The 13009-nt window shown below is 35.4% G+C and overlaps 1 protein-coding gene across 1 annotated transcript in view; it reads left to right on the top strand.

The window, feature by feature from the left end:
* opcml (opioid binding protein/cell adhesion molecule-like) overlaps window positions 1-699 on the top strand; it is a 244559-nt gene extending 243860 nt beyond the window's left edge. Inside the window, exons 6-7 of the mRNA XM_085364294.1 lie at window positions 142-293; window positions 599-699. Of these exons, the coding sequence (XP_085220420.1) occupies window positions 142-293; window positions 599-699 (253 nt within the window). The remainder of the gene's footprint in view (window positions 1-141; window positions 294-598) is intronic.
* The last annotated feature ends 12310 nt before the right edge of the window (window positions 700-13009 follow it).

Consider the following 13009-nt stretch of genomic DNA (forward strand, 5'->3'; position numbering starts at 1 on the left):
GAACATTCAGAGCGTTTTGCTTTGTATCTAAAAAACATTTCCCTAAGTTTTAATCAAGCATATTTTATGAGTGCATTTGCAAAAGTTACAAATAAACACATTCTCTCAGAGATTTCAAAACTGCTTTTCTCTTTCTTATAGGCTCCTCAATGGACTAAACGGGGTAAAGATAGAGAATCAAGGGAAACAGTCTATGCTTATCTTTTTCAATGTCTCAGAAGAAGACTATGGGAACTACACTTGTGTTGCTATGAACACCATGGGAATCACTAATGCCAGTATAATACTCTATGGTAAGAAAAATATGTTTCTGTTATGTTGTTCACTTCAGTGAATTAAAGAAAAAAGAAAAAAGTTTTGTTTTTGTCAGCGACCACTTTTTCCATATTAGCAGCTACACATAAAAAAGCCATTCTGAAAGTCACCCACTGTATGTTATTCATTGAATTACCTTTTATTTCCACCGATTGCCAGTTTCCATGGTAATTCCAGCACCAAACCGCATGAACATTTAACTTCTAACTAATGATAGTCAATACTAGAGCACTGATCTGAATAACCCTTATGATGAATCACATTTTGCATTATTCTCTTGCAGGTCCTGGTGCAATGCATGACGTGAACGGGGCTGCTGCGCTATCACATTGCTTTGTATGCCTCCTGCTTACTATAACCTCAGTCTACCTTCTCAAGTTCTAATGTGAAATGCTACCACCTTGGAGCTTCTCTCAGAATTGAAAACCAAGAACAGACTTTTAGTCCAGTAAGAAGAATGGAAACCCAAGATTGCCAGTGGTCCACCCTATTTTTTTTCTTTTTCTCTGTTGTTTTTCTTTCCTTTTTCTGGCTTTGCATCAGAGTCTGTTCTCTGTTGGCTTGTCAAGAGTGAGAAGCATCAACCTGCAGAAGCAAAGATTTTAAATAATGCACTAATTTGATGATGGTAGAACTTCTGAGTTCGTGTCTCCCCCAACCTTTTTATATGTGAACATGGAAAAAAAAATACATGTAACTGTTGATAGTTGACTGTTTATTGCCCAATTCTGAAGTGTACATTCAGATTATTATTATTATTATTATTATCGTGTCATGTCCTGTTCAATATCTGTACAATAACATTAAGCTTTTTTAGGTAAATGATAAAAAGGGAAAAATGCAATGTGATTGTTGAATTTTACTGTATTTTTACAGTTGTATGCAAAACAGAATAACTGATACTTCATTATAAACAGTTCAGAACAATAAATTATACACCATGATTTCTCAGGCAAAGTCCTACACATAGTGCATCCAAATTTATATTTTCATTGTAGTGTGTGTAAAAATTGTACAAATGTGTACAGACAATACCTGCACTGTTGTTTATCAAAATGCATATGCTTATCCAATGGCATTTTTGAACTACCCAATAAGAGTGCCATAGCAGCTTCATGACATATTCATACTAACACACTGAAAGCTGATTTTCAGACTCACTTTAGTGAAGTATGATTTAGGAGTGAGAAATTGGTTGTTGTGCTGCTTTGTTCTCTGCAGACAGAAACAGAAAAACCCAGAGTTCAGTGTGCTGATGGCATCATTAGAGTGTCCAACCTGATTCACAAAGTGCTGTGGCTAATTTGAAAAGCTGCACTCGTTACATGATATTAACCCACCTTCCACACTGTTTTTATGATCATTATTATTTAATTTTCTAAAGTTATGGTTAAAATACGGTGGCCCTGAGAGGCCAAACGGACTGCAACTTCAGAAAACACTTGCAAAAAGAAAAATGCTGCAAAAAGAAAAAAGCTGCAAAAGCACACACAACACAATGGAAATGTTTCTGGGGAGACAATAACCGGTACGCAGCCTTAACGGTCCTCAAGGGCCGCGTACTCAAAGACTGCTGAGGCCGGAAGTGCGAGGCTTGTAGGCTCGTGAAATGGGACAGTCTAGCCTCCGTCGCACTGCCCAGGTTGCCTAGCAACCATGATACTAACAGCTGGAAATGTTTCATACAGCTTTGTTTGACAGAAATGAAGGAGAACATATTTTGTACATTTGTTTCTACATGAGCTTTGTGTGATTTGATAAGTATCTGAGGCTGAGACCACAGGACTGTAAAACATGATTTTTGGGCTTCATTTCTGTACTGAACAGTCATTTAAGATTAGCTAGTAAATAACAATTAGCTAATGTTGTTCATGAGACTAAAGTCATCTCACTTTGGTAATGTAAATATAATATGGCCAATATTATATTAATCGTTATTAGTTATTACAGCAGTGAACATGAACTCTGTGCCAAACACTGAGCTTCAGTAAAGATTCAAGTTGCATTTATTTATATTTCCTGTCACCTTAAATCTTCACTTAAAGACAAGTATCTTTGACAGTGTATCTATAGATGTATTATATATAAGAGACAAATATTGTTCTTTTAATATGTTAGCATTACTAAATTTGGCTCAATGCTTATATATGTGTGGAAAAAGCAAATGTACGAGCTGTGATAACTGTTTCTGATAGAATGAAGGGTAGGCTGATATATTAAATATTTCTTTATTGGGTGAGAAAATCAGACCATGTCATAACTGCTTTAAGTCATACAGAATAGATATCAGCGCCTTAAACAGGCTGAATATGATGTAACACTATAGATCAACTTAGAATATATAAAGCATATAAACAATTACAGCAATATGATGCAACAAACACAGCAGTACTACTAATCCAAAATACTCAAAGCTTCATAGAACTGAAACAAACATTTATTTTTAGCTCCATTCTGCTGCTGACACATACTTTAGGTTTCTGAACATTAAACTTGTTGCTGCCTTTCATAGTGTGTAACCTGAAGGCCCTGAGTACTTTCTCCCACACTGAAAACACTGGAATGATAAAATTATTTGAAAATTACCTAATAAGACTGATTCAGGACAGACAATTAGTTATAACTTTCCTAGCAGTCCTTCACAAACAGGGAACAGTCTGTCTATTTTCTCCATCTGTCAGCTGCTGCTGGATCTTCCTCCTCCTCTTCCTCACACACTGCTGAGTTTGTCCTGTTGGATCATCAGGGGTGCAAAGCCTCACAGATGATGTGCAGCAGTGGGTCCCTCAGTCTGTCCTCACCCTGGACACTTGCAGTTGTCACACATGGAAATCAAATGTGTGATAAGCTGCAGTAGTCAAACACAAGTGTAACTTATAAATATATGTTCATACTTTTATTACACAATCAGAGAGAAAGAAAAAGAGAGAGAGTGCAGGACAGACGGACAGGTGACAGTCTCAGGTGTATACACTGCTACAAAAAAAGCACAAGAGAAGGAGGATTTAGTGTTTGTGTTATTACAAGTGCTAAACAAGAAGAGTTCCCAGATGGTACAGTGGACACATGTGTGACTCCTGTGATTAAAGCATCTTTCTTTCAGCGTAACGAGTGAACCGTCAGCTCGTTCAAACACACATTAAAGTCCGTGCCGTGATATTCAGGACTGCAAACCAAGCAGCATTCACTGACTTTCAGCTTGTTGTGTTTGTGGATATATGACTGACTTTAATTATCCACAAAATCATTAGATTCTCTGTAAGATTAAGGTCAACTATCGAACGGCGTATAAAGTAAAAGCTTTAAAACAAAGTAAACGCTGAAAGTACAAACATCGCTAATGTCACATAACTTTGCCGGCATGTGGCCAACAGTAATGTTTTAATGTTCTTCGTTATTAAACATTTGCACATAAATAAGTGACATAATATTCAGAACTTACTTTTGAAAGTTTACTCTTTGGCCGCTCCGCTTCCATTTCTTTCAAGTGTCTCCCAGTCCCAGTGTACTTGTTAGCATGTTTTGGTTCGTGCAACTGGTCCGTCCGGTTATTGTCTCCCCAGAAACATTTCCGTTGTGTTGTGTGTGCTTTTGCAGCGTTTTTCTTTTTGCAGCATTTTCCTTTTTGCAGCATTTTTCTTTTTGCAAGTGTTTTCTGAAGTTGCAGTCCGTTTGGCCTCTCAGGGCCACCGTATTAAAAGCTTCAGATTATATAAAATAATTTAATAGTAAGATATTTAAAAGATGCAGGTAGCCATTATACCATTTTAGTCCCCCTTATTTTTTTTAGTCGCAAGAATCAAATAAAAATGTCACTGAGACCTTTTGTTTTCTCACTACACCAACAAGAGGTTCAATCTGGCTTCCGATTCAAAATAATACTCTACAAAAAATATGTATTTAAGAGCCATTTTAAATAATTAAACCGCCTTTTAAATGCTTCTGCAATGTTTGTCACTTTTAGCTATGCATAATATAATCACATTCAGAAAAACAAGATAGTGAGTGTGAGAAAACATTGGCAGTGTTAGCACTAGCAGCATTCGTTGTAGTGCTGCTAGTGCTAGCAAATATTGTATTACATGTCTTTACTGACAGGGTAATAACTTTTTATATCAGACCTGGCTGGCTCTTGCACGGTTCTTGGGCTGCTTATTCAGTCCATTGGTTGTCTCTGACCTCCCCACATGAGGCTAATACAAAATTAGCATTCAAACGTAAAGAAGGATACATCATGCTTTTGTGAATTTTGTGGGAAATCACAAAGCTGGACTCTACTGCACTATCCAGCTTGGTAAAAATTGTTTTTGCTTTTGCAGCTTTGCTAGAAAGGTTTCCAGTGTCTATCCCTGCTCTGCATCGGTACAGCTTTGCTGTAAATCCACTCTACATAGAATGTAGCGTTTTAACAAAACATGTACAGAAAGTATTTATTTGAATTCAGGAATACAACAACCTGACTGATGCAACACAGGAATGGACACTGCTGTGAAAGCAACAAGTTTCAGAGGGATGGAGCAGTCAAGGCCATGTTTGTCATCTTCCACAAAATCGCAAAATACATAAAATCATTCTCTGATGGGGAGTTTATCATAGTGTTTGCTGATATGCCCTGAGAAAAATTAAGGATTTGTGAATGTGCCCCTCTCCAAGTGAATCCCAAAAGATAGATTAACCACATTATAGCAAAATCAGGATCTTCATTTGAAAAACAAAGCAGATATTGGACAAGACTCTGGCCAACAACTGTGATGTCCACAAGACAACCAAGTTCCTCTTCTTTATACACAGAATAACAAAACTGTGTCAGATTGCAGAGCAGCTGGCAGCAATGCTGCTGCTGAAAACTGATGGCCGTCCAAATCTGACAGGAAGAAATGACTTTTGACAACGGACTGACATGAACCCAGAACTGAAACTGGTATTTGTGCACTGTATCATTCACCAAGAGGTGTTGTGCAAGCCAATGCTAAAAAATTAACCATGTTGTTGATGTAACTAAAATAGTTAACTTCATCAGGGTGAAAAGCAATGAATCACGGACTTTAAGTCAGTATCACTGCTGTTTTTTTATTCTGCTCACAAAAACGAGAACTTTCCACACATACAAAGATATTCTCACATAATGCTGGTTTTCTTTTGCATGTGAACAAACATTATTTGTGATAAAGTTTAACAAAACTAGACATGGATAATCTGTCTGCTATCCTTTGCATTTCCATCTCATTTCAAAGCTGACACCAGTGCACCTGTTAAAGCCAATAATAAACTAAATTTGTCTCATAAAACAAGAAAAAAGACCTAAATAACTGCAAAAAACAACAACAAACAAATTAGCAACAGTACCTTGTTAAAAAATGCACATTTTGTTCCAAATTGCTTTTGGTAATGTTGAATAGTTTTACATTTGGGTTCAGTTCATTGGTGCGCAGCCCATCACAGCAGTCATAAATTCTCATGTGGCTGGTTGGGAAAATGAATTGTCCTCCCCTGTTCTATATCAAAGTTACATACATACAGTGTTATTTAGATATTTACATTACACTGTTTCTCATATTTATTGTGAAATATTGAAAAGCTGGATAAAATTCTTTTTAAAAATTGAAAGAACTTTTTTGTGCTTATCAGCCCACTGATCATATAACACAAAAAGTCAGCTTGAATGAATGGTCTGTGTAGCTGCTATGAAGCTTTCTTCAGGTGTTGTGAATGTGTGCTTTTAACCTGGTTTGCCCTGAGATTAATGGCAGATGCTGATCTCAAGACTGCAGGAGTAATGATGTGATCTGTGGTTGGTGTATAAAAAGAGTTTTCTGTCAATTTCTGACAGAAAGTATACTTAGAGCACAAGTGACTGCTAATGTGACTTTTTTTTTTAATGATCAAGTTCACTCCTGTGATAACCTATGAGTAACAAATGTGTTGATGACAAAGGGAAGAGATTCTGTATGTGGGAATGCTCTTTTTTTGTCACGTTCTGTGCTTGTGATGATGGTGAAACAGTCAGCTCTCACATGATGTGATTTTCCCTTTTTAGGGGTTTGCAAAAAAAACCAAAACAAAACAACGACAAAAAAAAAAAAAAAAAAAAAAACACGGACAAGTGAGATACAGATGCCTGCAAAATTACAGTTTAGGGGTTGCTGTCACAATTTCTAACCTAGTTAGAACATGACCATGATAAATATTGATGTCAGTAAGCTTGAACCAGTTTGTTTAAAATCATTATTAAAAGATAACTAAAACAGGAGTCTACTTAAGATGTATTTTTGCATGACACAATGAAAACAGCACAGATTTGTTTTGTTTGTGCACCACATTATCAATACACTTACAGAAACAGCCACTTAAAACGGCCACCTGATCAGTGACAGCACTTTGATGGATCTATAGTGGAATCCTGACCGATTGCCGGCTGATGGGTGGCCGTAATGATATCCCCCATCTGTGACTTGGATGGTGCAACCCTGAGCCGTAAGCGACATCTATGAAAAACAGTGGTAATGTCTTGAGTATCCACCAGGGGTAGCAGTGTGGAGGTGCATTCATTTACAGACTTGCTACACCATATATTTAAAACCTCTTCAGTTTGTTCAGGAATTCAGCCTTTCTGTCAAAGATTTATAGAGACATATGTTTGCAGCAAATAAAATACAGGTTGTGCATGCCAGACAAGCCAGACATATTGATTGATTGATTGACTGGTAATTTATTTCAACATGTGAACAATATACAAGTACATTTAGAAAAGAAAATAGTACATTTAGAATGGAAAATATAAGATATATATATATAAAGTGATGCTTGCATTCTATGATTATTACTAACTTGTGTTTCTGCCAGATATATCTGGCACTTTGTTCTAAATATTTCTGATGATGAACCACAACGCTCTGGGACCATGCTTAAAACTATTGGTAATTCTTACCATTTACAAATAAACTAACAGTTATAGCGGTAACGGTCACAGTCATGCCTGCTTACTCAAGTTGTCTGCCGCTAATCTTAATATATCATGTTTGCAAATAATTAAATACTGTGGTTCAAAAACTTTACTCTGGGGAAGGGACACTCTAAATCCAACATCTGGTACATGTCCCGCAAATCAGTGTCCAATCTGCAGTATTTATTTATTTAGTTATAGGTGAAAACACTCCACATGCTTACAGGTAGGAGAGAATTAACAGTTTTTAGTGTTGAACCTGGTCTTAATGTATTCCAGGAATCATTACCAGTTGTTCAGTATTTACGGAACAATTTTCTTAAAAGTATTCTATAACAGTTTTCCCAAACGTAATGACACAGTTACCTTACGAACCTAGCAGGGCCTGTCCTGAAATTCCCCTGGTGTAGGTGTGCTCTTTCTCTCCTTTTTCAACCCGGACACTTTTCGTTACTTTCTCTCCCCTGGACCTCTTTAGGGGACCATATCAAGTTAAAATGAGAGATTTTTGCTTTTCGTCTTAGTGCTTGTTGTTCAGCATCCGTGCATATCGTCACCTTTTAAAATATAGAGAAATTATGGGTCACTCAAGACAATATAAAACACACACAATATAAAACTTTAAAGAAATCTAAGAAACAAAAAATCAAAGTATTAAGTTGGAACCTAACAGAAAAAAACAAAGGACAAGCTTATAATTCACACATGAGTACAACTCAGTAAACAATAGGCTAGGTGAAAAAATACCAGCTGACAGCTGGCTGACCTCTGGCTGAAAGCAACAATTTTGAGTGGCTGTATCTGTACTTAGTGCATAATTCTCTGAGCAATTTAAGGTTGCAGTTTAAAAATTGTCATTATTTACTACGTTTTTCACATTATACGATCACATTGATGATTGTATTGTTTACCTAGTTGATGATTTTCTGATCTTACTGGAGGTTGAGCATACATTTCTTACTGTTGTGGTATATATTTATCATATCGTTTCATTGAGAGATTGCACAATTGTTCATAAACAGGTTAAATGAGAATTCCAAGGTACCAATCATTTGTTCTGACTTTTATGCTATGCACTACTGTCATTTGTTTATTGTTTGTCTTTTCTGGAGACTGAATATTGGTATTTGCCAAAATCCATATGGTTGTGTGCCAGTTTCAGATATTTACAAGTTGCCTTATTTGTTGCATAATATAAATTTTGTGCAGAAGGTCATCGGTGCCACATCTTGGAGTAAAACGATGTATCTGAAATTGCCCTAATATGAGTGTGTAGATAACTGATACTAGGCACTTTGTGTGTATGTAGCTTGTAGTGTTAAAGTACTTCGGGAAGATCTCTTTTTCTCTTTTGGGGGGATTACTGGTCATTTATGCAAAAACTTTCTTTTAAGCATAGTAAGCATTTCAATATTTTTAGCTATTTTTCTCTAGAGTTGAGTTGAGTTTTCTCTAGGTGAAGCCCAAGACAAAGTTAAAAGGTTACTGATATGTAAATAGCTAATATGCGTACAAATTTAATGTTCACCAGTATTGACCAAAGGTAGCTCCTGTTACACAGGCCAGTCTTGCAAGGCTCATTCTTTTAAAATCACTGTAGGTGACAACGGAAAGATGTAGTGTATTTCTTTTCTATCCAAAATTCTATCCAAAGGGGATAAAACTCCAGTAACTGGAGGAAGTGAACTACACACATTTTGGCTGGTAGACAACCTGCACTACAACCTGACCTACAGCCATCTCCTACTGTTGTTATATTCATCCTGCTACACTGGAAGACTGACTAGAAGATCTTCTGAAATAGTGGATAAAGGTTTCCAGATCACCAAAGAGCAGGTTTTATATTCAGTTTTGACACACCTTAGTTCATGACTTTCTCAAATTTTAAAAAGAATGACTAAAGAAGATGAAAGAGTGGCTGTGCAACTTTTTTGTCTTGAGGGGGGGGCTATCTATCTTTATGGGATTTTAATGGGGGGAAGTGATCTGCATTATCGTGACTTGCTGTACCTGACTAGAACTGATGTTGCAGATAGGAAATAACAATTCTTGGCCGAGCTTAAAAATTTTAACAGGCAAGGTAATGGGGGGTTAACTGTTTGTGTTACTGGTGTGTGTTTTAAAGACACACCAGTATGAAGAGCCTGCCGGTGGCCTCCCAGTATGATGAAGACCAGCACTACACCAATTACAACAGTATAACTTTATTATCTGAAAAGAATCAACCCTGTTTTGCCTTCTTTGTCTTATAATTAGACCCAAGTCAGGGAAGAAGAGATGGAGGTTTTATGGATACCCCTCATATTCAGTCCGTTAAAAAATACATCACTTAGCTTTGGGTTGAATATAGGTTTTATAAATATTCTCGTCAGGGCAGATTATCTCATTTAATACAAAAATACTAATACAGAACAACTATGATATTTCAGACAGAGACTCATTCTCATATTTCCCTTTTCTGAATCATCTGAATACATTTCTTTTAGGATTTCATAACCAGGTGCTCTCTAACCTCCATGATTAAACACACACACATAACTTTCTAATGTTTAGCATCAGGACATCTCAAAGTGATCTTGATCTCAACTACACCTTTTGCAAAAATAAAAATTGTCTTTAGAGGCTACCTTTGATACCCTCCAAATCCACATTCACTCTTTACATTTTATTTATTAATGATTTTTATGATTTATGTTTCAGGAACTCTACACCATAACTACATATGTGTTTGCCACAACTGACCAGAACAAAGAATGGAGACCCAATACGGAAAAAGTTCCATTGTTTTATCTGTTTCTTCATTCAAAAAAATGAATGAGGTAAATTGTTCAGTTTTATAATTATTATTTATCTTCAGCCTAAAAGATATTTTTTCCAATAAAGTCTACTTGATTGTGTCTGGTATTATCTGTACAGAATACTAATGTGTTACTTACTTCTGTCACTTAATCTTTAAGTTAACATTAGGATAACATTTAGGGTTGGCATACTTCTTAAATCCACAAGGTGACAGTAATGCAACAACAGTTGTCATAAAAACCTCAAGAGAAAAAAGGTTAAAATGATTCATAATACATATGCTCAAACCTTCAACCTTTATGGTTTGCCGAAACCTGCTGATCTTCATATTTTTGAGTTACGTAAGAGATTTTTCTTTCTTTTTCTTTTTTTTTTTTGTAATATCTTCATATTGAGCATAGTTGTATTTTGTGATTGTGGAATATGACATTTGTATATTTTTCACACACAATAGTGGATTTTGGACAAATCAGACATGTCTGCTTTTGTCAAAGGGAACATGTTACTGCATTACATGTTACTACAACAAATCCATTTATATACAATTTTCTGCGTAGTCTAAAGGGAGATTGCATTTCTATTTTGTGTTCCCCTTCTCACTGATCTTTGTCTGCAGATCCAGAGCCCCTTAAGATACTTCCTATACAAACCCAGGATTGTAAAGCAAGCATACAGGAAATGTTGGGTGTTTGGTAAAAGAAGCTGCATAAAACCAGATACTTTGGGCTGTTCTGTTAGTGTAAGTGTAACTACATATTCTTACAGAACACAGTGGTACATACTGTAGTAATACAGATGCGGCAGTCCAATATGGCAGTCAACCAAACCGGTTTGACAACCTGTTTAACAGGTTTCGTGCGTGTATGCATGCGCGTTCAGGTGTGCTCGGGGTTATGTGTGTTCATGTGTAGAAACACCCAGGGCGGCTGCGGGGTGATATGTGTTTATGTGTTTTTAACTGTGTTTTAATTTCATCAAACCATGGGGTTTAATAATGGCGGGTCTCAACATTCAGTTATGCAGACATATGTGTTCTTAAAAGCAATTTTTTGTTTTGTGTGACGGAGTGGAAGCCGTTTTGTTTCACAGTGCACCTTAACAAACCTGGAATGGGTACTTGCTTTTTATTTGCATCTAGTCAAAAGTGTTACTAATTGTGTTTTAATCACACTAATTTTGTCATTCTGAAAATGTCTCAGCATGCAGTGATGCATGCATTTTATTTAAAAACAAAACGCCACAAATGGGAATTTCTTCTGTACGGGAAATTTCAGCCTTCGGGACTGTTCACAAGTATTTCTTTTAATCAAACCACTAGTTTTAATTTAACTAGTTTTTACGTATCTACTGGGGTTTCTTTCACGGGGTGATGCGATCATTTTATTTAAAAATCGGGATTTCAGAATGTTGAACCAAGAGGGAGACAGAGCCAGCTAGTTTTTTAACACAGTAGATGGTCGCAAATAACATTCAGCCCCTTTAGAAAATAAACGCTTTTGTGGTAGCTCTAAAACACATTGCACAGGATCAGCAAGTATCACTCTTTCAAACTAATTGTGTTTTAATCACACTAATTTTGTCATTCTGATGTCTCAGCATGTGGCGATGCAAGCATTATATTTAAAAAACAGATCAAATGGGTATTTCTTTTGTACGGGTATCAAAATCTACCAGTTTTAATACAATAGGTGGTCACAAATAACATTCAGCCCCTTTAGAAAATAAACGCTATTGTGGTAGTTCTAAAACACGTTGCACAGGATCTTGTCTTTTGCCCGAAGCAGCCAATATTGCTCTTTCAAACTAATTGTGTCTTAATCACACTAATTTTGTGGTTCTGACTATGTCTCAGCATGCAGTGGCACAAACATTTTATTTTAAAAACAGCACAAATGGGTACTTCTTCTGTGCGGGTTTCAGAGTATACTAGTTTTTAACGCAATAGGTGATCACAAATAACATTCACCCTCTGTCTTTCAACAGCTAATTGTTTGAAATTGTTCAGGAATGCAAAAGCCCTCCGGGGGTATCATTTAATTGTTGTGATTCCTTAGGATGGCCAGTTACACCAGTGCTCAGCAACTGCGTGCCCCACCCCAGCATAGTTCAAGCACCCTCATTGTTTTAAACTTGCACAGCAAGGTGATGCCCTGCAGGTGTATCGACCCCAGATTCATCGAAACTCTCTATTGTTTTGGAAGCACTAGGTCATATATATATATATATATACGTATATATATATATATATATATATATGTATATATATATATATATATGTATATATATATATATATATATATGTATATATATATATATATATATATATATATATATATATATATATGTATATATATATATATATATATATATATATATATATATATATATATATATATATATATATATGTATATATATATATGTATATATATATGTATATGTATATATATATATATATATATATATGTATATATATATACACTGTAAACCCGAACAAGTTGACTGAACTTAAAACTTTTGTGGAAACTGATTACCTCAAAAGATTTAAGTACAAAAACTCATATCTTCTAAGTATGGGGTACTCAAAATTTGTATTTATTGTTAACCTAAAAATTTTAAATTATATTTTATATTTTATTAATTGAGCTTTACTCAAAGACTGTATACTTTAATTTCAATATTTTTGTGTTTCTTGTAGTTTATTATTTTGATGCAACACAATGCAATTATATTACAACCTAAACTCAAATTATCTGATTATTAATTAAAAGATATGTTGTGAGTGTAGACTACTAAAAAAAAAAAAAGTACGGAAATTCAGTTACTTTACATTTTGTTTATTTAACATTTTTTCATGAAAATTTAAAAACATCACAAATGTTTTTATAAAACAACTAACATGGACATCGGCACCATAAAGTGAGCATTATAAATTCTGTGTAGAACATTTATCT

This window comes from Diplotaxodon limnothrissa, linkage group LG10, assembly GCF_057381915.1.
Source record: "Diplotaxodon limnothrissa isolate DT_005_m linkage group LG10, D_limnothrissa_male_GT1.1, whole genome shotgun sequence".
Lineage (NCBI taxonomy): Eukaryota > Metazoa > Chordata > Actinopteri > Cichliformes > Cichlidae > Diplotaxodon > Diplotaxodon limnothrissa.